The 25,799-nt window shown below is 43.8% G+C and overlaps 1 protein-coding gene across 3 annotated transcripts in view; it reads right to left on the minus strand.

The window, feature by feature from the left end:
- The window catches only part of ZNF292 (zinc finger protein 292), a 520,431-nt gene that overhangs the window by 396,332 nt on the left and 98,300 nt on the right, over window positions 1-25,799 (minus strand). For all 3 annotated transcript variants that reach the window (XM_029595467.1, XM_029595468.1, XM_029595469.1), the window contains exon 2: window positions 20,476-20,630. In XM_029595467.1, the coding sequence (XP_029451327.1) occupies window positions 20,476-20,630 (155 nt within the window). The remainder of the gene's footprint in view (window positions 1-20,475; window positions 20,631-25,799) is intronic.

Genomic DNA, 25,799 nt, shown 5'->3' on the forward strand with positions numbered 1-25,799 from the left:
CATGGAGAATGGACTACTGGGTGAAAAGGCTGCGCAAACCTCTTGCACCAAATTACAGTCATCTCTTGAAAGATTGTCCAGATAGTAATAGGACAATAAGGTGAGAACTGAACCAAACTGCAGCTTTACAAATGTCTTCATTAATTGATGACCTTTGATATGTGGAGTAGAACACCAGTAACCCTAAAACAGGATGTGCAGAATGAACTTTTGGGGCTAACACTGCACACAGACTGAACCAAAGTCTAGGCCTGAAAAGAAAGACAAAAATGGAGTCTGTAGCCATGTGATATTTTTGGCTAACATTTATAAGACTTTTTCACACAGAGAAGAAAAGACTGCTTGTTTCTTCATATCATAGACTTGTCAACACCTCCCAAATGAGAGGAAGAAACCTTGGACCAGAACTGAGAACATATCCTTGGGAAAGACTTTGTACCCAGCCATGAAGCAGGTATTGTTTTAACACCTGTCTCTTGCTAATGAGCCTAAGAATAAGAACATAAGAAAATGCCATACTGGGTCAGACCAAGGGTCCATCAAGCCCAGCATCCTGTTTCCAACAGTGGCCAATCCAGGCCATAAGAACCTGGCAAGTACCCAAAAACTAAGTCTATTCCATGTAACCATTGCTAATGGCAGTGGCTATTCTCTAAGTAAACTTAATAGCAGGAAATGGACTTCCCCTCCAAGAACTTATCCAATCCTTTTTTAAACACAGCTATACTAACTGCACTAACCACATCCTCTGGCAACAAATTCCAGAGTTTAATTGTGCGTTGAGTAAAAAAGAACTTTCTCCGATTAGTTTTAAATGTGCCCCATGCTAACTTCATGGAGTGCCCCCTAGTCTTTCTACTATCCGAAAGAGTAAATAACAGATTCACATCTACCCGTTCTAGACCTCTCATGATTTTAAACACCTCTATCATATCCCCCCTCAGTCGTCTCTTCTCCAAGCTGAAAAGTCCTAACCTCTTTAGTCTTTCCTCATAGGGGAGCTGTTCCATTCCCCTTATTTTGGTAGCCCTTCTCTGTACCTTCTCCATCGCAATTATATCTTTTTTGAGATGTGGCGACCAGAATTGTACACAGTATTCAAGGTGCGGTCTCACCATGGAGCGATACAGAGGCATTATGACATTTTCCGTTTTATCCACCATTCCCTTTCTAATAATTCCCAACATTCTGTTTGCTTTTTTGACTGCCGCAGCACACTGTACCGACGATTTCAATGTGTTATCCACTATGACACCTAGATCTCTTTCTTGGGTTGTAGCACCTAATATGGAACCCAACATTATGTAATTATAGCATGGGTTATTTTTCCCTATATGCATTACCTTGCACTTATCCACATTAAATTTCATCTGCCATTTGGATGCCCAATTTTCCAGTCTCACAAGGTCTTCCTGCAATTTATCACAATCTGCTTGTGATTTAACTACTCTGAACAATTTTGTGTCATCTGCAAATTTGATTATCTCACTCGTCGGATTTTTTTCCAGATCTTTTATAAATATATTGAAAAGTAAGGGTCCCAATACAGATCCCTGAGGCACTCCACTGTCCACTCCCTTCCACTGAGAAAATTGCCCATTTAATCCTACTCTCTGTTTCCTGTCTTTTAGCCAGTTTGCAATCCACGAAAGGACATCGCCACCTATCCCATGACTTTTTACTTTTCCTAGAAACCTCTCATGAGGAACTTTGTCAAACGCCTTCTGAAAATCCAAGTATACTATATCTACCGGTTCACCTTTATCCACATTTTTATTAACTCCTTCAAAAAAGTGAAGCAGATTTGTGAGGCAATGAAGCAGATTTGTGACATATTCCTATGCATTGAGGTATAGATGACATTATCTGTATCCCACCAATCCTGTGGCTATAGGAGGTGGCAAAACCAATATGGACCAGCGTTGAAGCCCTGTGAAATGGGGTATCCAAGAGAGAGAGTTACAGAGACTAGACATGATTTTTGATGTCAGATGTCATCTGAACAGTCATCACTCATGGGACATTATTCCGGAAAACTATCTGAAAGAACCTTTATTAAGGTCCTTTCCTGTGCCTTGTACATGGATTACTCAAGCTCTGCCAAGGGAGCTTTCCCACAGAACTGACTTTTAAAAAAAAAAAAAACCCAATGCATGCGATTGCTCATAGCTCCAGGAGATTGATCTCAAACAGATGTTCTGTTGACAACACTGCATAGGTTCTGAAAGAGCCCATTTATGTGCACCATCTCCTGATGAATATATCTGTTGCCAGGGTTACTTGAGGCAGAAGCCGAAGGGGAGTTCATCTCTAAGGCATCTGGGCCAGGCCATCACTGGAGAGCAAATGTGCAGTGACACTCATCAGGAATAACAAGGTCTGAAGTAACTGATCCCACTAAGTGAGGAGACCCCACTGGAGAATCCACATGTTGAAAATGGTCATGAGAACTAAAAGCACCATTCCCACCCGATGCCTCATGACTCGATCCTGTTGTAGTAGGTCCAGGATCAAGGCTTGAAGGAAGGAATGTCTCTCCAAGGAGTCTTTCCTATGCCTCAATGAACTTGATTCATTGAGTAGGAAGAAGCTTCAGCTTGGTGAAGATAATGGACCCCAGTGACTGAAGGAGCTGGATCATCTTCTGCAGGGAATTCAATAGCCCTGCTTGGGATGGCCCAATCACTAACCAGTCATCCAGGTAAGGAAAAATTATTATTATTATTTATTATTTTTACTATACCGGCTTTCATGACATGGATCACATCAAACCAGTTTACATTTAACAAAGTGTGCAAGATAAGAGATAACTCCAACAACTGTAACAAGAGCATTGTAAAGAGAGTGACAGTTACAATAAAACAGGGAAAATAAATAACTGGGACTTGGAGGTGAGAAGAGGGGGATTCAACTTACAGCAACTTATTTACAAGGTTACAAGATTGAGTCCGATTAAATGTGATTTGTATAGTAAATGATAATGTTAATAATGTGAAGGTGCTGGCAGTGAATGACAAAGTTGTTATTATGAATGTGCACTGCTACCACCACTAAGAATCTTGTGAAGATTGTTGGGGCCGCAAAAGCCCAAAAGGGAAAACCTTGTATCGGCAGCAAGGAATCCAATATAAAACCGAAGTATTTCCAATGGGAGTGATGCATTGAATGGAGCCAGGATAATAAGGAGGGGTGGCACTATATGTTCAAGAGCATAGGGTCAAACAGGATAAAAGTTCTGCAGAAAACAAAATGCAATGTTGAATTTTATGCATAGAAATTCCAGGTAAAAGGGGGAATAAAATGGTAGTGGGGGTATATTATGTCTAGCTGGCCAGAATGAACTAACAGACAATGAAGTGCTAAAAGAAATTAGGGAAGCTAACAAAATCAGCAGCACAGTAATGGGTGATTTCAACTACTCCAGTATTGACTGGGTGAATGTTACATCAGGACATTCTAGAAAGATAAAGATCCTAGATAAAATAAATTGACTGCTTCATGGAACAGCTGGTACAAGAACCAACAAAAGGGGAAACTATTTTAGACCTAGTCCTTAGGGGAATACAGAATTTGGTGCAAGAGTTAACAGCATAGGAGCCACTTGGCAATAGTGATCACATTATCAAATTTGACTTAACTGGAGGAAGCATCCTAAAGAAATCTACAGTGACAGCACTTAACTTTCAAAAAGGTGACTATAATAAAATGATGAAAATGGTTAGGAAAAAACTGAAGGAGCAACTACAAAAGTTAAGAGTTTAGCTCAGGCATGGAAATAGTTTAAAAATCTTGAAAGCCCAGACCAATGTATTCCACATATTAGTAAAGGTGGAAGGAAGGCTAAACAACTACTGGCATGATTAAAAAGGTGAAGTGAGAGAGGCTATATCATCTAAAAACATCTTTCAAGAAATGAGAAAGGAACCCGAATGAAAAAAAAAAACAGGAAACAGCATAAGCAGTAGCAAGTCAGATGGAAAGCATTGATAAGGAAGGTAAAGAGAATTTGAAAACAAGCTTGCCATGGAATCAAAAACTCTTAATAAAAACTTTTTCAGGTACATTAGAGGTAAAAAGCCTGTGAGGGAGTCAGCTGGACCATTAGATGATCAACACGTAAAAGGGGCACTTAGAGAGAGAGACTAAATGAATTATTTGCTTCGGTATTCACTGAGGAAGATGCAAGATCTATACCCATGCCAGAAATGATATTCAAAGGTGGTGATTTAGAGAAATTGAAACAAATCTCAGTGAACCTGGAAGATGTACTAGGGCAAATTGACAAATTACATAGTAAATCACCTGGACCAGATGGTATACATCCCAGAATGTTGAAAACTGAATTTAAATTGCAGACCTGCTATTGGAAATTTGTAAACTATCAGTAACATTGTTTATGGTTCCGGAAGAATGGAGGGTTGCCAATTTAAACGCCAGTTTTTAAAAAGGGATCAAGGGTGATCCAGAAAACTACAGACCAGCGAGTGATGTCTGTGCCAAGAAAAATGGTAGAAACTATCAAAAACAAAACTGAACATATAGGTAGGCATAGTTTAATGGGACAAAGCCAACATGGATATAGCCAAGGGACATCTTGCCTCACAAATTTGCTACATTTTTTGAGGGAGTAAAGCATGTGGATAACGTTAAGCCAGTTGATATAATGTATCTGGATTTCCAAAATGAATTTGACAAAGTCCCTCATGAGAGACTTTCTTAGGAAATTAAAAAGTCGGGTTGGGGGCAGTATCCTACTGTGGATTGCCAACTGGTTAAAAAATAGAAACCAGAGAGTAAGGCTAAATGGTAAATTTTCCCAATGGAGAAAGGTGAATAGTGACGTGCCCCAGGGATCTAGTCTGGGACCACTGCTTTTTTATTTATTTATAAACAACCTGGAAATGGGAACAAGTAAGGTGATCAAATTTTCCGATGACATGAAATTATTCAAATTTGTTAAATCACAAGAGAATTGTGAGAAATTGCAAGAGGACACTGTAAAACTGGGAGACTGGGCATGCAAATGACAAATTTAATTTAATGTGGACAAGTGCAAAGTGATGCACTTATGGAATAGTAACCCAAAATTATGGCTACACAATGCAAGGTTCCACATTAGGAGTCACCACTCAGGAAAAGGATCTAGATCACATTGTTGATAATACATTGAAATCTTCTGCTCAGTGTGCGGCAGCAACAGCCAAGAAAGCAAACAGAATACTAGGTATTATTAGGAAAGGAATGGTGAATAAAACAAAATGTCATAATGGCTTCCTCAGACCTAATCTCTGAGGCCTCCTAGATGAGGAGGCTGGGTCTTGAGTGTTTGCGGAGAGCTGCTAGCGAGTCGTAAACTGATCATGGATCTGTGCCACCACATCCTTCACATGATCTCTGAAAAGATTCTCTGCTGTGCACAGCATAGTATGTCAGCAAATTGTTCCTGAACCATTGGACAGAGATCCTAGACTCATAGTCAAGTGAGTTTGCGGGCTCTGATCCCTGTGGCAGAAACTCTCCATGCCACCTTGAAATCATCATAGGTCACATGGACCCCATGTTTTCCTTAATTACCCATAACTGGAGGGTGTCGTACTGCTCCCAAGAAAGCCACTTGGCCAACTGCTTCAGGATGTCCCACATGTACTGGCCCATGAAGAATAGTTAGGCCACTATGCATGCAATGAGCATAGCTCTCTGAAAATCCTTCTTCCAAAAGTATCCATTGTCCTCCAATCCATGCCAGAAGGAACAGAAGAATGGTCCGAGTGCGCTTGGCCTTTCTTAGAGTAAATTTGGCCACTACCAATTGGTATGGCAGCTGGCACTTGTCCATTCCAGGAGCCTTCTGGATGACGTACACCGTGTCTACAGTCTTATTGACATGAGCCACAGAGAGGGGGGTTCTCCCACATCCTCATCAGAAACTCCATAAGGATCTCATACAATGGGACTGCCACAATATCCTTAGGAGGCTCCATGTACTGAAGGATATCCAGCATCTTGTGCATGGTATCCTCAGTCTGCAAATTAAATGGGATGGCCTCAGCCATCAACCTATCAAAATCTGCAAAAAAGAGAGGTCTTCCAGAGAAGACTTCCTTCTGCCAGCAGGAGGAGAGGAGTTGGAGGGAAGGTCATGCAATGCCTTCTCTTCTGAACCAGAGGAGCCTCCCCCTACCAGGGATAGAGGGGATAATCCCCATTGTCAATGTCAAGAGACGGTCCCGTGGTGCTCAGTCCTCAGTCAGTGGTATGATGACTAGAGCATTTGGCTGGCTGGCTGGGCTTGGTTCCCGAGGCATCCCCCATCCTTGGGGAGCTTCCTCTTCTCAAGAACCGGGGAAGACCACGACCAGTAGGTTGTGGCTCCAATGCCCTGCCAGGCATCAATATCACAGCAGACACCAACACTGACAGTGGTATCAGTAGAATACCAATGAGCGCCTGCAGGGAGCCAAGCAGCGATTAGAGAATTGTCTGTACTGGTTCCAATGGTGCTCCGACACTGAGGCCGTGCAACGCATTCTCCATGGCGAGCTGCACTTGTTTAACCTCCTCGAAAATGGCTGATGCTAACACTGACTGCTTAGGAATGATAAAGGACTCTTCGTTGACTAGGTGCAATGCCGCTGCTATTTTCAGCAAAAATCCCTAGAGAAAAGTTAGAGAAAGTGAGAAAAATGACACACTCAAACCACCGGAAAAAGTAAGACTGAAGAGGTCCCACGTGGACACATGTTGGGCATGCTCAGAGAGGCTCAGCCAAAGTTCTAGACACTTTGAACTAAGTCTTTAGTGGATGTCACCCATGTGTAAGGACTGCCTCTGAGAAATGAGGACTATTTCTGTGCCCCTACTAGAATGGCATGCAAATATTTAAATTATTTATATACTGCTTCACCACTGATCATAGCAATTTACAAGAACTTTAATAAACCTACCTCCCGTAGACCCAGCCAACTTCAGACCCATAGCCAACTTGCCAATGATCGCCAAAATCATGGAGGTGGTTGTTAACAGACAACTATCCGAATTCTTAGAAGAAAACAATATCCTCACCTCAAACCAATTCGGATTCCGAAAGTCCCTGAACACCGAATCTTTATTAGCCTCGCTCTCAGACACCATCCTCCTTAATCTGGAAAAAGGTCAACCTTTCCTACTCGCACTACTGGATCTCTCCTCAGCGTTTGACACCGTGAACCACACGTGCCTCCTTCAGCGTCTAGCAGACATCGGCATCACAGGATCGGCGTTCGACTGGTTCAAATCTTTCCTTGAAAACAGGTTCTATAAGGTCAAGATCAATAACAAATAGTCACACCCTATCAATTCAAAGTTGGGGGTACCCCAAGGATCATCCCCTTTCACCCACACTATTCAATATTTATCTCCTCCCACTCTGCCATCTACTAACCAACCTCAAGCTAACACACTTCCTATACGCGGATGACATACAAATCCTCATCCCTATAGCTGAATCTCTCCATAAAACTTGGTCTTATTGGAACAACTGCCTCTCAGCAATCAACAACCTACTCACTAGCCTCAACCTCGTACTAAACACCAACAAAACCGAAATCCTCCTAATAGCCCCAGAAAACTGCATCCTGCTCAACCCTCCAATTTCCACCCAACGCTCTCTCACTTCAATCGACCACACATCGCAAGTAAGAGACCTGGGCGTGCTACTAGACAACCAACTCAACCTTAGCAAGTTCATAAACAATACTACCAAAGAATGCTTCTTTAAATTGCAAGTATTAAAAAAATTAAAACCACTTCTGCACTTCCGAGACTTCCGCCTGGTACTACAATCTATCATCCTCCCAAAACTGAATTACTGCAACTGACTCCTGCTGGGCCTTCCCGCTAGCACCATCAAACCACTTCAAATGGTCCAGAACGCGACTGCCAGAATCCTTACAAACACCAATAAAAGGGAACACATCACCCCCATCCTCCAGAACCTTCACTGGCTACCTATTAAATTCAGGATCCACTTTAAAGCCCTCATGATGATACACAAGGCCCTACGCAACATCTCCCCACTCAACCTAACCTTTCAACTGCAGAAGCACATCACTAAGAGACCGATCAGAAGTGCGTACAAGAACATGCTACACACCCAGCCGGCAAAAACCTCACTGAGGAAACGCGCCCTTTCCACTGCGGGTCCCCCACTTTGGAATTCGCTCCCTCCGGACCTCCGCCAAGAACCTTGCCTTATAACATTCAAAAAGAAGCTAAAGACTTGGCTATTCGCCCAAGCGTTCCCGGAGAGCTAAGACCCGATGAATTTGATGACTTTATAGGCCCCAGTCCATCTACCCTACTGTACATATGTTTTTGAGTTGTACTTTATTTCAGCTAATCGTCTATTTGAATGTAGTCCATTTATAGCCCTTTAAGTTCTTTATGTTCAACTTGTTCCAATGTATTCTGCCCCAAAGGTGACAGTATCAGTTCCTTGTAAACCGGTGTGATATGTATATTTTACAGGAACATCGGTATATAAAAATTAAAAATAAATAATTACATACATTTTCCATTGTAAAACATACATACATAACCATTTAAGTCAAAGATTTTATTTATTTTATTTTATTTATTATTTTTCTATACCGGCTTTCAAGACAGGAGTCACATCAAACCGGTTTACATTTAACAGGGTGTGCAATTTACAGAGAACTCGAGCAACTATAACTGGTGCATGATTAAAGGAATTGCAGTTACAATAAAACATCTAAATTATAAGATCATCTAAATTATCCTTTTTAACTTATTCAATGGGGGTAATGTCACAGATGTTGATCACTCCTACATATTATGATTTCTTCGATTCAAATGCTGCCTTAAATAGCCAGGTCTTCAATGAAGACGTAGCATGACACTATTCAGAAGCAGACCACAGTCTAACTCATGCTCTGGGGATACCGAAAAGCAAGCCTTAAGAGTTTTTGGCCACTTCTGGGGAAGATTCAGCTACCAATCTAGTGTAGCTTGAATCTCAGAACTGCCTGAACACAATATTTGGCTTCCATCTTCTTTCCAACAGACAGTATGGAAAGTGGAGTCCCCAACATTCTCATTTGTACATACTACAGGAGCTGATGAATGGATTGTCACTGACTCAAGGGCACTGAATTATTTGATTAAGTTAAGAAAAGGTTCCATGGGTTCATCATCTACCTCCAAATTAAAAGAAAATGGACTTTAATCATTCTTATGTACAAAAGCTGAAAAGTAAAAGAGCTCTATTAGGATTCTACTCCTAGCCTGCAGAAGGAGAGAACTGAGGGGGATGTTAGAATATTCTTGCTCCAGAACCAGATTGTTCAGACTGTGCATGACCAGAACTTCAGTCCTCAGAGGCATCAACCCTAGATTCATAGTCTCAGTGGACTTCCTGGATGACTACTCGGGCACTGGGTTGGATTGAAGCAGGGCAGATGGAAAAACTTCCTTCCAAAGCTGCTCTCCTTTAGCTCAATGGAGATGGCATTGAAGTTGCACCTTGGTGCAGGTTCTTCAGGGTTGGTGCCAACCTGTTTGATGCCAGGGCATACATCTCAAGGACCAATTCACTCAGTACCATATATGGTGCCAAGGTGATTGGTGCCAGCACCTGTACCTGGATGTGGTTTTGAGTGAGGAACTTGAGGACTCTCTTTATTCAGCTGACTCTCCAACATCATGCAGGCCAGCAGCGAAGCGGCATCAGCAGGAGAGGTCCTGCCCTCCGGAATAACTAGAGTGAACACAATGACAATCTTAACTTATGGATTGTGGCGCCAAGGTCGAAGATGATGAACCTTTCAGATAATAGAAGGCTAGTGGGTACTCCATGAAGTTAGCATGTGACACATTTAAAACTAATCTGAGAAAGCTCTTTTTCACTCAACGCACAATTAAACTCTGGAATTTGTTGCCAGGGGATGTGGTTAGTACAATTAGTACAGCTAGATTTAAAAAAAGATTGGATAAGTTCTTGGAGAATTCCATTACCTGCTATTAAGTTGACTTAGAAAATAGCCACTGCTATTACTAGCATCAGTTGCCTGGGATAGACAGTTTTTGGGTCTTGCCAGGTTCTTATGGCCTGGATTGGCCACTGTTGGAAACAGGATGCTGGGCTTGATGGACCCTTGGTCTGACCCAATATGGCATGTTTTTATGTTCTTATATCATCCTCGATCCAGAGGAGATAGACAGTGGTCAGTCTCCAGCGCCCCTATCCATCAGGACCTCGACGGAATCGATGTCCCCGCTGATGTCAATGGCAAGGTGTCCATCAGCATGGCTCAAAGGTCCTTAAGATGCCGATGCAGAGGTCGATAGGTCGGACTTTTTCGACCTGAAGAGATGCTCCAACTTGTCAAGTCAAAGCAGATGTCCCACTGGGGTCATCTGGTCTCAAGCAGCAACCCTGGACATCATGCAATGCCCCCAGGCAAGGAACAGAACTCGGGCACTTTCTTGTTGCAGGGGGACGCAAATAGATCTAAGCCCGAGCTCCCCCAGAGGTGGAATATCTGATTCACTAACTCATGGTCCAGGGACCACTCGTGGGGTCTGAAGGCCCAACTCAGCCTGTCTGCTACCACATTTCCCATCCCAGCCAGGTATATGGCCCTGAGCACCATCCCGTGAGACAGGGCCTACGACTGCTTCTGACACAGGAAGAACAACCCCATGCCTCCCTACTCGTTGACATACCACATTGCTACTTGGTTTTCAGTCAGGATCAGGAAAACTTTGTTGGATAGCCGATCTCTGAAAGCCCATAGCACATACCTGATCACCCAGAGCTCTTGGAAGTTGAATTGACATGAATGTTCCTGAGCAGACCATAAGCCCTGGGTGCCAAGCCCATCCACATGAGCTCCCCTCCCCAGGGTAGATGCATCTGTGGTTAATACAATTTGAGTGGGAAGACTCCGAAAGGAGATTTTTTGTTGCAGATTGGAAAGGTCCCGCCAGCAGTACAAGTAGTCCAGGAGGGATGGGGTGATTTGGATGTGATATTAGAGGCTCTGTGTGGCTTGCCACCACTGAAACCTCAGGGTCCATTGGACTCTGTGCATATGTAACCATGCCAAGTGAGTAACTTGGATGGTCACAGACATGTGGCCCAACAACCTCAACATGTGCCAAGCCAATACCTGCTGGCTGTTGAACTTCTGCCGCAATGGCCGCTACTGTGACAGCCCTCTGGTGCAGCAGAAAGATCTTGTCCTGAGCCAGGTCTACCCGGCCTCCGATGAAGTCCAATTGAGGTGACTGACTGAGATGGGACTTTGGGTAGTTGAGAACAAACCCTAGCAACTTCAACTCCCCATTGGTCAAATGCATGGACCTGACTGCCCTTGCCTCTGAGACATGCTCTTGACCAGCTAATCGTCCAGATAGGGAAAAACATGCACTCCCAGTTTGCAGAAGTGTCTCGGCACACCATGGCCAGGCATCTGGAGAATACCCGTGGGGAGGACATGAGCCCGAAAGGCAACACCCGGTACTGGAAGTACTGTTCCCCCACTACAAACCGGAAATACTTCTTGTGACCATGGAAGACCTCGATGTGGGTGTATGCATCCTGTATGTCGAGGGAGTATAGCTAGTCCCACTTTTTTTTTGCAAAAGGGGAATCAAGGTGCCCAGGGAACCATCTTGAACTTTTCTCTTTTTAGAAATTTGCTCAAGGCCCTCAGGTATAGGATGGGACAAAGTCCTCCTGTTCTCTTTGGAATCAGGAAGTACCTTGAGTAAAATATCCGCCCTCTTAGCCATGGTGGAACGGGCTCGACCGCTCTGGCCATTAAGAGGTACAGAACTCTGCTAGTAGTATTTCCTGACGCACTACTAGCCCCCAATACTGGCACAGAGGGCAATTTGGTGGGACACCTAATATATTTAATTGGTACCCCTGATGGATGATGAGCAGAATCCACTAGTCCGAGGTTATAGTGGGCCACTGGATTGCGAAGAACCACAGCCTTCCTCCAACCGGAGTGTCCATTGCCCCAGGTATAGAGAGACTGACTGATACTCCCTGTGGCCTAGACAAAACCCCATCCCCGGGTTTGACTGAGGAGCCAGCTGGGGCTTGGGAGCTCTCTGCTGCCTGGGATGACTGCGAGAGCTCTGATTTGGACAGGACAGAGGCAGCGGAGGATAGTATTTTCTATGGCCCCTGCCCTGACAGCTTTCTGGAAGAAGAGGACAGGTGGAGAGTTGTTGGAGGATCTCATGATAGTCCCAAAGTTGGGTCACAGTGTCCCTCACCGTATCTCCAAAGGGGTTCTCTCCTGAACAAGGCACGTCAGAGAGTCATTCCTGTACCTCCGGTTGGAGATCTGAGGCCTGCAGCCATGCCATTCTGTGGGCACCAATTCCCGATGCCATCTCAAACATCGTAGGCGCACGGACCTCATGTTTTCAACACTCCAAACCCTTGTGCGCCAGCAACACAAGAGTGTCTTGCTGCTGTTGAGGCAGCTGCTCAGCCACCTCCTGCACCTGCTTCCAGATGTCTCGCAAATATGGCTCATATAGAGCTGGTAGACAGCAATGCAGGCAATAAGCATGGTGCCTTGGAACACCTTCCTCCCAAGGGCGTCCATCGTTCTGTGGTCCTCCCCCAAGAGCGCCTGGTCCTCAAGGGCACATTCAACCACCGATTGGTAGGGCAGCTGACGCTTATCGAATCAGACAGCCTTCTGGACAAGTTAAATTCCATCCGACTTCTTATTGACAGGAAACACTGAAGTGGATGTTCCCAAATCTTCAGCAGCAACTCCAAAAGGATCTTGTGTACCGGGACCACCACAATCTCCTTAGAAGCCTCCACAAATTGAAGGATCTCAAGAATCTTGTGCATGGCATCCTCCTCCGTCAACAGCTAGAACGGGATGGCCTCCATCAACCTCACAGAACCTGTGAAGGTAGAGTCCTTGGTGGAGACTTCCTTCACTCCCCTGGAGAAGGGTCTGATGGGAGATTGAGTCCTCAGAGGAAGACCTCTTCTGATCATCCCCCCAGGGGTCATAGGGACCCTCTTCCTCACTGATTGTTACAGGGGATGGCTCTAGGTGCTCAGCCAACGTCCAGAGGTGCAAGCACTGATGAAACTGGATGGGGGGGCTAAAGACCTTGGTGATTCCGCCAGCCCCAGTGGAGCTTCCTCCTTGGAGGAACTGGTGACTACCACCAATGGAGGACTGGAGGACTGTAGTGCCAACCCAGGAATCAACGTCAGCTGGGTCAGTAAGGTACCGATATGCACACTAAGCTTTTCCAGAAGCAGTATGAGAACGGGCGGTACCAGCTCCAATTCCATCAGTGCCACAAGACCGTGGGCCTGCAGTGCCTGCTCCACCGCCAACTGGATTTGACGCTTCAGCTCTTCCCCGAACGTTGCTGATATCAACACAGACTGAAATGAAGGAAGGGTGGGCCAGATCTTCCTTGGACCTCAAGGGAGATTGGCAATTTGCACCAGGACCGGTGGAGACCATCATAGACCCTGGGTGTCAATGGAGGGCTGGCACTCCTCGCCACAGGGTTGCTTCAGGGGCATAGCAGCAAAAGCCAGTAATTCCCGTGCCTGGCACCGTGCATCGACTGGGACCAACGCCAATGCTTCTTAATCTTCCCACAATGCTCAGCACGGTACTTCCCCAGTGAAGACAAACATGGTGTCCTTGATCCAGGAGGAAACAGACAGTGGTCATTCTCCAGCGCCCCTATCCAACAGCAACCTCAACGGAACCAACGGTCCCACAGATGATGGTAAGGTGACCATCAGTGCAGCTCAAAGGTCCTTAGATGCCGATGCAGCTGAAGCAGTCATCGATGGGTTGGATTTCCTCGACCAGAGGAAGTGCTCCATCTTATCAAGTCGATGCAGACATCTTTGGGGTCATCTGGTCTCACAAGCGGCAACCCCGAATGCCATGCAATGCCCCCGGGCACAGGATGCAGACTTCATGCAGATCCAGGATTGACATTGTCTGTGGGCATTGAGGGCATCAGCAAAAACCGGATGTGGCCACGACGGAGCACAACAAAGGCCAAAGGACGAACTGGTGATGGCGGGTGATGACCAATGGGCACAGAGGAACCACCAGCAATGGAGAATAGACTACGAACGTAAACTTAGATGAAGACGTTGAAAACCCTTACTAAGGACACTTTGGGAAGGCATCAAGAGGGACACTGCCACAGAACAGGGGAAAAAAAAATAATCACAAAAATGCAAAAAAATGTTTTCCCACTAGGTCAAAAATCCAAAATTAAGAGCTCACAGCTCCGTGGAACAGAAGAGACTGAAGAGGGACCCTGCGTGCACACGTGATATAGGGCATGCTCGGTGTGCCTGTCAAAGTTTCCACATCAGGCTCCATCTGATGATTTCACCAACGTGTGAGGACTAACATCCTGCTTGTTATTGGAGAATTCCTGGTGACTGATATAAGCCAGTGTCATTGTATTGTCTGACATCACTTGGACCGCTTAATCCTGCAAGCAGTCGGCGAACCACAAGCATGCCAACCAAATGGCACCCACTTCCAGATGATTGATACTCCAGAGCAACTCCTCTGCACCGTCAACTCCTGAGTGAGTCTCCCAACCTTGGGGGAATGCATCCATCGTGATCACCAGCCAGTCCAAAACCCGCAAGGAAACTCCCTTCCTTAGATGGTCCGCCTATAACCACCATTTCAGTTGGATGCCATTCTCCACTGGTAACTGAAGCAGTATCGAATAGTTCTGAGATTATGGACACCACAGGGCAAGCAGAGTGCACTGAAGAGGACACATATGAACCTTTGCCCATGGAATCACCTCTAGGATGGCCACCACCAAACAGAGCACCTGCAGGTAAGACCATACCATCAGGTGAACTGCTTCTTTCAATAGTCGTATCTGAACTATCAGCTTCTGAATGCAGATCTCTGGCAAAAAAAAACAAAAAAAAAAAAAAAAAAACTTGCCTTGCCTCGGGTGGAAACGAACACCTAGATACTCCAAGCATCTGGGATGACTGCAAATTGCTCTTTGCCAAATTTACCTCCCAACCTAGCTCCTGTAGCAAGGAATCTACCTTGCGCGAAGCCTGAAGACTCTCTTTCAAGCTTTTGGCCCGAATTAGCCAGTCATCCAGGTACGGGCAGATGAGAATGCTGTCTTCTCTGAACACAGTCGCTATCACCACCATGACCTTGGAGAAGGTTCTGGGAGCAGTGGCCAAACTGAACGAGAGTGCTCAAAACTAATAATCTCGCCCCAAAACAGTGAACAGCAGAAATCGTTGATGCTCCAGATGAATGGGAATATGTAGGTATGTCTCTGACAAATCCAGAGATGTAAGAAACTCCCCTGATTGTATTACCATTATCACTGAGCATATTGTTTCCATGCAGAATAGAGTCACTCACAAATGACAATAGACTCCCTTCAAGTCCAGGATGGACCAAAAAGAATCCTCCTTCTTGGGCCCAACAAAATAAATGGAATAAAGGCCCGCATTTTCTTGTGACTTGGGCACTGGAATCACAACTCACAATCTCAGGAGACTCAACAACGTAATCTCCATTGCGTGCCTCTTTTGCGGGGAACTGCAGGGAGACTCCATTAAGTCATCCTGAGGATCATTGAGAAATTCCAGAACATAGCCGTCCCTTATCTCCAGAATCCAGTGGTCTGATGTGATCCTGACCCACCTTCAATAAAACAGAGAGACGATCCACTATTCCCTGCTCTGAGAGGTGCATCGGTATACCTTCATTGAGGGAGGTCGGGAGGCACTGTGCCCCGTCTAGACTGCCTGGACCAAAAGGACTGAGACCTACCCAAAGGTCTAGCCCTCGGTAAAGCTGCTCCTCTGTAGGGTTGAAAACATCTGAAGCCCCTAGTACAGCCTCTCGTGCTGAGTGGGTGCGGCGCCTGCTTATCTTCTGGCAACCGAGGAACCCGGGACTCGCCCCACTTAGCAGCCATTTTATCCAACTCACTCCCAAAATGAGTGATCCTTTAAAAGGTAATTTCGTAAGATTAGACTTTGAAATTGCATCGGCAGAACAATTCTGCAGCCATAGCTGAAGTCTGGCTGCTATGACCGAAGCCACCCCTCTGGCAAAAGAATGGACCAGGTTGCAGCCTGCATCCGCCAAAAAGATGGCTGCCAGGTCCATCCTGCCCTGGAATTCAAAGCAGTCTCATCAATCTCCTGAGACAAACACACAGCTGCGAGCTAGCAGGGAGCAGCAAGAAGCTATTTGCAAATTCATTGCCATTGCTTCAAAGGCCTGCTTAAGGATAGCCTCAGTTCTCCTATCCTGAGGATCTTTCAATGCCACTCCTTCTACCGGCGTGGTTGTCTGCTTGATGACAGAACACATCAGCATATTCACTTTCAGAAAACGCAACTGCTCTCTCACCATCGGATCCAGGGGGGGGAAGAGACCTTCCAAGCCTCCTCCCCCTTAAAAACTAGCTTCCGGAACACCCCATTAACTCGAGTAGCATCCATAACAGGAAACAAACAAGATGCTTTATGCAAATTAACCAAAATAGGATTTTTATTTGGCTTAAACATGGGATTAGTACTTGATACTCCCAGTATATTCATGAGAGAGTAGTGCCAGCAACTCATCTCTAAGAAAGCAGCACAACATTGTTCTATAAGGTTCTAACACTGGAGAAATTTCCCTATCCTCCAGGGAGTAAGGATCTCCTTCCTCATCCGTGCCATCCGGGTCCCCATCAATGTGACCCGCAACAGGCTGAGTCACCTTCCAAAGTTTACCTGCAGCACCAGCTTTGCAGGATTCTGCAGTCTGCGATCCTGAACTTGCAGATTTGGCCAATTCTGCCAAACAGAAAGGACTGCAGTCCCTGAAAAAATTCCAACCAAGAGAAGGTGGAAGGGTCCACACCAAAACCAGGAGTTGCCAATCCCCCCTGCTGATGAACCAGTTAGGGGAGTCTCAAAACCAAGCAAAACTTCTGACAGGTCCCCCTCCAGTTCCCTCTCCACAACTTGGTGGGAAGGGCCAGGCTCAGCAAAATCAGTTGGAGACAACTTGTCCTGAGCCTCCAAGCAGCACTGAGAAAGATTAGAGGGAACCCTTGGATGTGATGCCCTAATATGACAAACCATGCAAATCGCAAGATGCTTACGCTTCTTGCCACTAGCGCCATGGAAAAAAGGAAGTCCAGGGACAGCACGCTCAACACCACAAGCGCTGAAACAATTGTGCATCCAACAGTGTGCCTGTACCCAACAAGCACGGACAGGATATCCAATTATAAGATATATAGATATATATATATATATATATATATATATATATATATAGTGTGTGTGTATGTACTCTCTCTCTATATATATATATATACATACATGTAGTGTGCGTGTGTATATATATACACACACACACACATACATATAGTGTGCATGTGCACACATACATATATATATATATATATATATATATATATATATAATTTAGATGTTTTATATACTGTTATTCCATGTGAGAATCACTAGTTCATAACTGTTTACAGGTAAAACATTCATAAATAAAATGAGTGTTATAAAGAAGAAAGACATTCATAGAAACGAAATACAAAAATAGACTTCCAAAGTAAAAATAGAGCTGAAATTAAGGATTAGAGAAGGGGATATTGTTAAAGAATTATTAATGTTATCGGAGTCATGAGGAACTGGGTGTATCAGTCAAGTAGAAGGCATTATTGAATAGTCAAGTTTTTAAGTTGCTTTTGAATTTCTATCTGTTGGTGTTCAAAGTTCTTCTGGCATGGAATTCCACAGTTTTGGGCTGGTGATTGAGATCACTATCTCTAGGTAGTGTTAGATGAGAGCCTCTTAAGTTTGGAATTGCTAGGAGGCCTTTTGCTCTGTGATCTGAGAGTTTGTCGGGGGATATGAGGTTTAAATGTTATTCCTAGTAGATCATTACTGTTCAGGTTAATGTTGTTGTGTATTATAGTTAGAACTTTATAATATATTCTTGACTGAACAGACAGCTAATCTAGAGCCATCAGAATTGAGGTGATGGTCAAATTTTCTTGCAGAAGTTGCAGGGGTCTTAAGTGACTAATCAGCTTGCTTATGTGGGCTTGCATTGTAAAATGTTCATTGATTTGGACCCCTAGATCTCTCACTTGGGTTGCAGGTGTTACTTGGCAACTTTGTTGAGCATTCTATCCCTGGACATCTTTTTTTTCCATGGTGCTGGTAGCAAAGAGTCCATGGGATCTGGTTTCCATAAGCTGCGGATATTAAGCTGATTAAAACCTCTAAGCACTACAGATTTTAGAACAGTTTTACAGTCTGATTTTCTCAAATCTCGACTACTGTAATTCTTTACTTCTAGGTCTTCCAACTAGTCACTTAAGACCCCTGCAACTTCTGCAAAATGCTGTGGTATCTCATACAACACACCCAAAATTTGGACATCCAACCATGCAGTCCAGACAGATGCTTAGTCTGGACACGCAGACACAAACAATTGTCAGGCACTGTTTTTGCAGGCAACTTGCTCAGAAAGTGCATGAATGCTATTGCAGCCTACCAAATGGCATCCCAGTAAAGTCTCAGAGCAGGGCCTAGCCCAAAGGGCCACTCAACCCGCCAAACTACCATCACTCCCCAAGTCCCCCACTGAGGCTCGGAGACCAGAAATAGAAGAGGGATCCCTAAATCTCACTTTTTTTTTTTTTTTTAACTCTTTACCTGAGCTTAGCCTGTCCCCGCTGAGAACAGAGTCTGTCCCTGGCAGCAGGGAGAGGGGGCTAATGCCTTCACCACTGTGCTTGGCTTCCTGTACCCGCTAGCCTTTCAGCTGAATCTCTCCTGGCAGCTAAGTCCACGCTGGAAACCAGGTACCGGACCGAGGCACTCAACTGATGGCGGGATCACTAGATATCACCTCAGGAGAACTCAACTGAGGGAGGGACCGTAAGATATCACCTCATGAGAAACGGTGAGTATTCATCCTCTCTTTTCTCTTTTTTTTTTTGTTTAAAACAAGCAATCCGCCCAGTAGGGAGATGCACATTCACCATCTGCTGGAGACAGATGTTGGCGGGCTGATGTCAGAGCAAGGGTATATATACTATGACGTCAGCTTTGCTCCATCTCCATGTGCTGGTAAAGGTGCATAACCCACTGGTTATGGGATTAACCTTTCTGAATGCTGAGAAGATTGTGTTTTAACTACCAAATTAACTAGGATTATTTGTTTGCTTGTACTTCTAAGTTACAGGCCGTTACAGTACAGTGCGCTCCAACGGAGCGCACTGTTAGCCTGCTATTGGACGCGCTTTTTCTCTTACCCCTTATTCAGTAAGGGGAGGAAAACGCGTGTCCAACCGCAGCACCTAATAGCGCCCTCAACATGCAAATGCATGTTGATGGCCCTATTAGGTATTCGCGCGGGATACAGAAAGTAAAATGTGCAGCCAAGCCACACATTTTACTTTCGGAAATTAGCACAGACCCAAAGGTCGGCGCTAATTTCTTCCGGCACCGGGAAAGTGCACAGAAAAGCAGTAAAAACTGCTTTTCTGTGCACCCTCCGACTTAATATCATAGCGATATTAAGTCGGACGCTCAATTTTGCTGGCGTCCGGTTTCCAAACCCGTGGCTGTCAACGGGCTCGAGAACAGACGCCAGCAAAATTGAGTGTCCGCTGTCAAACTCGCTGACAGCCGTCGCTCCTGTCAAAAAGGAGGCGCTAGGGACGCACTAGTGTTCGCCCGCTCTCCCGCAGACTTTACTGTATCGGCCCATTAATTTGCTAAGAATTTAGAGGGAAAAAAAAAAGCAGTAATTACCAAGTCTACTGACCTTCACATATGATGTACAATTCTATTTTAGGGACTGTTTACCCAACTTCATTTTATGATCCTGTGGCTGAGCCAGAATGAAAGATTCTCATACTGGTTGTAACACTCAAAACTTTATAATAGACAATCTGAAGACGACCATATGCCACATACATGATTCATCATACATGATTCATATTTTAGCTGTGGTGTATGACATAAGTATGATCAGATACAGCTGAACACAGTTTAGCACCTAGAAACTGTCACACACATGATCTAGAGCAGAGATTACCAAACCTGTCCTGAGGGTCCCCCAACCACAGGTTTTCAGGATATACACAATGAATATGCATGAGATAAATTTGCATGCTGTGGAGGCAGTGCATGTAAATTTCTCTCATGCATATTCCTTGTGGATATCCTGAAAACCCGAATGGCTAGGGGTCCTCCAGGACAGGTTTGGGAACCATTGCTCTACAGAGTTCACTGCTAGGAGTGTGTGCGGGAAAGAATATTTCCTACATTTTGGAAGTAAAAATCTTATCTACAAAATATTTTATGATAATATTTAAAAGAATATCCAATACATTTGAACTCAAGCAGATACTCACAGTGCTAACCGTTCAAGCACAAAGGCGACATTTTCACACTCTGAGGTAAGGTATGGCCGTGCTTTAGAATAACTTTGGATCGCCACTGTGTATACTTCCAACAGGGGCAAAGGATCTTCAGATGTCTTCCACTTTTCTACATATTCTAGCAGTATCTGTAAAGAAAGAAATAAAATGGTTGCAACCATTTTTATAATTACTTAAGAATAATTGTTTCAAAGCAGTTACTGAGTGTGCTAATCTCCAGCAAGTATCTTTTCAATAAACATTCCTAAAAGAATCTAGACATAAGATAGATGGCTTCCTCAATGAGTTCCAAAAGGAGTATTAGGAACATGAATTAATGACCCAAATTAGAATCCCTTTGAGACGTTCTTTTTGAGGAGGGTAGTGGAAAAGAGAAATTTGAAATATGAAAGTTCTTAAAAGCCATGGTCACCTCTACTTGCATCATACAAATTGTTCTGCTGACCATCTAGTATCAGTGTTAAATGCATACTAATAACTAAAAGCAGGAGTTCTGTATATCAGCACTATTTTAGTCATATTTAAAAAACTCAGACCTATTTAACTTAATTCTAATATTTCTCAGACTAGGATTCAATCTATATAAAAATCTGAATTACTGTCATTCTGTCCTTTTTGTTCTGTGAACAATTTGTACAAGCATCCGATTTCAGCAAGTCATAGCTCACTGGAAAGTCCTTGAACTGCAGATGTGCATTTATGAAAAGGTTGTTCCCTAAAATATCAGTTTTTTATATCAATGTCAGATAAAAGAAATAGCTCTCTCTATAAATAATGTTTTGCATTGTTCATGCAAAATGCTGAACCTTGTTTCCAGAAGCAGGAAACAGGCAAGGGATTAAACAAGTCATTGTGCTGAAAACACTGTCAAAGAGGCAGAAGATAAAAGTAAAACAGTTGCAGAGTTCCTTAGCAACTATCAACTGAGGAGAGCTGAGCATTGGCACTAGTACCAACACCTACCGTGAAGGGATGTAGCATTGCCTTACTACCTTATACTATAACACAAATTAACGTTTCAGTCAAACCTCTACCCAAGCAGTAGTGAATAGTATGGCAAGAGTATATAACCTCAAGACTGAGGTAAAAGGAAACATGGATATTCCTTTCCCTTCCACCACAAAATTAAAATAAAAATATTTCTAAAGATAAATTATCCTTAAAAAAAAAAAAAAGCCTCTATCTAAAATACAAAAATGCACTTACAAATACATTTTCTATATTTTTTGTTTTATATTTTATGCATTCAACACATCTCTGATTGTGAATAAAGCTAGGATTCCCTTCTAATATGGCTACCAGTACATTCTTAGCTTTTTCCATAAGTGACCACACTTTTCTTGTTACCATATTGTACGGGTGAGTAAACATTTTGAGTCATGGCCCCTTTACATTCCTGCAATTGATTGGGGGACCTCCAAGATAGGTTACTTTCTATATATTTAATCCACCAGATAGTGGCTCAAAGCCTCCCACCCACCCCCCTTCTGTTTCTCTTCAAGTTGCTGAAAGGAGCAAGAACCCACATACAAGGGTACAGAGAGATAGACACTACATATCCAGACAGTGAAAACAGATACCTTATATCCAGAGAGACAGATACACCCCCCCCCCCCCCCACAGAGAGACAGGAAGCCAACAGACAGGCACAGATATACCATACCTAGACAGACACACCAGAGAGAGACACCACACCCAGGCACAGAGGCAGGCAAACACCACATTACACATAGGGGCCAATGCAATAAAAAGCACAGAAAGTGGGTGCTGAAAAGTCAGCACCTCCTAATGTGCGCATGGCGCCCGCAAGGGGGGCGCCATGCTATACCCAAATTAGGGGGTCGCGCCGCGGCTGCTGGTTATGAAGACCAACGAGTTTACCGGCAGTCTGCCGAGGTGTTTTTTTTTTTATCCAAAACTACATATGAAAAAGAGTTTCAGGAAATATAAATGCAGGATATTTAATCTGGGAGCGAGGAAAGTCTCACTTTTTTGGTTAAGCCTCTAGTCGAATGCAGTTCCAAAAGAGTAAACTGAATTTGTGTTTCAAAATTTTACCCAGATATACTGAGCAGAAAATGATAATTTACTCAAATATTTTCTGAAAAATCTGGATTTATTTTTTTTTCAGTCCTGGCACATAAATGTGCAAGTGCCAGAAACAAAAAACTAAGTTTTCACTGTTATAAATTTTAAAAAAATACAACAGTCTCTCAAGTACAAATAATATTGTGATATGAATGTCTGGAAAAAACTCCTTGTTGCAGCCTTGAAGATCTTATCCATGAAGAATGACCTTAAGTGGGTTACTGACACTGCCGGGGCTCCAATACTATGAATTTTTACCTACCGGTGAAAGATTGTATGTGTGCACTCGGTGCAAAGAGCTCCTGGCTTCCAGGGAACGAGTCCAATCTCTGGAGGGAAAAGTAGCAGACTTTGAGGAGCTGAAGCAGACAGAGAGGTACATTGATGAGACCTTCAGGGACATAGTAGCCAAGTCCCAAATCCAGTCTGGCAGCCCCAGTGCTGCCTTGGATCAGAAAGGTCTCCCAGTAGGAGAACATCACCCTGGTGTAGCAGGAAGTGATCCTGTAGCAAGGACCTGCTCTCCAGGTGATGTATTGTCCTCTCGTACTGAGACACGCCTCCCAGGGCTACTGCCCAGGAGGGAAGGGTTAAGCCGGCCATCATAGTTGACGATTTGATTATTAGAAATGTAGACAGCAGGGTGGCTGGTGGACATGAGGACCGCCTGCTAACTTGCCTGCCTGGTGCGAAGGTGGCAGACCTCACGCGTCACCTAGATAGGATTATAGACCGTGCTGGGGAGGAGCCGGCTGTCGTGGTACATGTGGGCACCAACGACATAGGAAAATGTCGGAAAGAGGTTCTGGAAGCCAAATTTAGGATTTTAGGTAGGAAGCTGAAATCCAGAACCTCCAGGGTGGCATTCACTGAAATGCTTCCTGTTCCATGTGCAGGTCCCCAGAGGCAGGCAGAGCTCCAGAGTTTCAATGAGTGGATGAGACGATGGTACAGGGAAGAGGGATTCAGCTTTGTAAGGAACTGGGGAAAGAGGAGACTTTTCCAAAAGGATGGGCTCCACCTTAACTAGAGTGGAACCAAGCTGCTGGCACTAACTTTCAAAAAGGAGATAGAGCAGCTTTTAAACTAAAACAAGGGGGAAAGCAGACAGTCACTCAGCAGTGCATGGTTCAGAGAAATGTATCCTTGAAGGAAACTAATGAAACAGGAGAGTTAGGGAATCCCAACAGAGAGGTTCCGTTAAAAGCAAACATAGTCCATTGTGCCTATATGTAAAAAATCACCGAAGCTACTGATTTCTGAATTATCCCAAACAACTGAAAAGCAGGTTGTTAATACAACAAAAAACACACTTTGAAATGTCTGTATGCCAATGCCAGAAGTCTAAGAAGTAAGACAGGAGAGTTAGAGTGTATAGCAGCAAATGATGAGTGACATAATTGGCATCACAGAGACTTGGTGGAAGGAGGATAACCAATGGGACAGTGCTATATCAGGGTACAAATTATATCACAATGATAGGGAGGATCAACTTGGTCGGGGTGTGGCACTTTATGTCCGGGAGGATATAGAGTCCAACAGGATAAAGATCATACAAGAGACTAAATGCTCAGTAGAATCTATATGGTTAGAAATCCCAAGGGTGTTGGGTAAGAGTATAGTGATAGGCGTATACTACCGTCCACCTGGACAAAATGGTCAGACAGATGATGAAATGCTAAGAGAAATCAGGGAAGCAAACCAATTTGGCAGTGCAATAATAATGGGAGATTTCAATTACCCCAATATTGACTGGGTAACTGTAACATCAGGACTTGCTAAAGACAAAGTTCCTGGATGTAATAAATGACTGCTTCATGGAGCAATTGGTTCAGGAATCAACAAAAGAGGGAGCTATTTTAGATTTAATTCTTAGTGGAACGCAGGATTTGGTAAGAGAGGTAACGGTGATGGGGCCACTTGGCAACAGTGGTCATAACATGATCAAATTTAAACTAATAACTGGAAGGGAGACAATAAGTAAATCTGCAGCTCTAACATTAAACTTTCAAAAGGGAAAATAGTGAGAAAAAAACTGAAAGGTGCAGCTGCAAAGGTTAAAAGTGTTCAACAGGCATGGATATTGTTTAAAAATACAATCCTAGAGGCACAGTCCGTATGTATGCCACACATTAAGAAAGGTGGAAGGCGGCAAAACGATTACCATCATGGTTAAAAGGTGAGGTGAAAGAGGCTATTTTAGCCAAAAAAAATCCTTCAAACACTGGAAGAAGGATCCATCTGAAGAAAATAGGATAAAACATAAGCATTGTCAAGTTAAGTGTAAAACATTGATAAGACAGGCGAAGAGAGAATTTGAAATGAAGTTGGCCATAGAGGCAAAAATTCATAATAAAAACTTTAAATATAACCGAAGCAAGAAACCTGTGAGGGAGTCAGTTGGACCATTAGATGACAAAGGGGTTAAAGAGGCTCTTAGGGAAGATAAAGCCATTGCAGAAAGACTAAATGAATTCTTTGCTTCCGTGTTTACTAATGAGGATGTTGGAGAGACACCAGTTCTGGAGATGGTTTTCAGGGGTGATTAGTCAGACGAACTGAACGAAATCATTGTGAACCTGGAAGATGTAGTAAGCCAGATTGACAAACTAAACAGTAGCAAATCACCTGGACCAGATGGTATGCATCCTAGGGTACTGAAGGAATTCAAAAATGAAATTTCTGATCTATTAGTTAAAATTTGTAACCTATCATTAAAATCATCCATTGTACCTGAAGACTAGAGGGTGGCCAATGTAACCCCAATATTTAAAAAAGGCTCCAGGGGCAATCCGGGTAACTATAGACCAGTGAGCCAGACTTCAGTGCCGGGAAAAGTAGTGGAAACTATTCTCAAGATCAAAATCGTAGAGCATATAGAAAGACATGGTTTAATGGAACACAGTCAACATGGATTTACCCAAGGGAAGTCTTGCCTAACAAATCTGCTTCATTTTTTTGAAGGGGTTAATAAACATGTGGATAAAGGTGAACCGGAAGATGTAGTGTATTTGGCTTTTCAGAAGGCGTTTGACAAAGTCCCTCATGAGAGGCTTCTAAGAAAACTAAAAAGTCCTGGGATAGGAGGCAATGTCCTTTCGTGGATTACAAACTAGTTAAAAGACAGGAAACAGGATTAAATGGTCAATTTTCTCAGCGGAAAAGGGTAAACAGTGGAGTGCCTCAGGGATCTGTACTTGGACCGATGC

Source organism: Rhinatrema bivittatum, chromosome 3 (assembly GCF_901001135.1).
Source record: "Rhinatrema bivittatum chromosome 3, aRhiBiv1.1, whole genome shotgun sequence".
NCBI lineage: Eukaryota > Metazoa > Chordata > Amphibia > Gymnophiona > Rhinatrematidae > Rhinatrema > Rhinatrema bivittatum.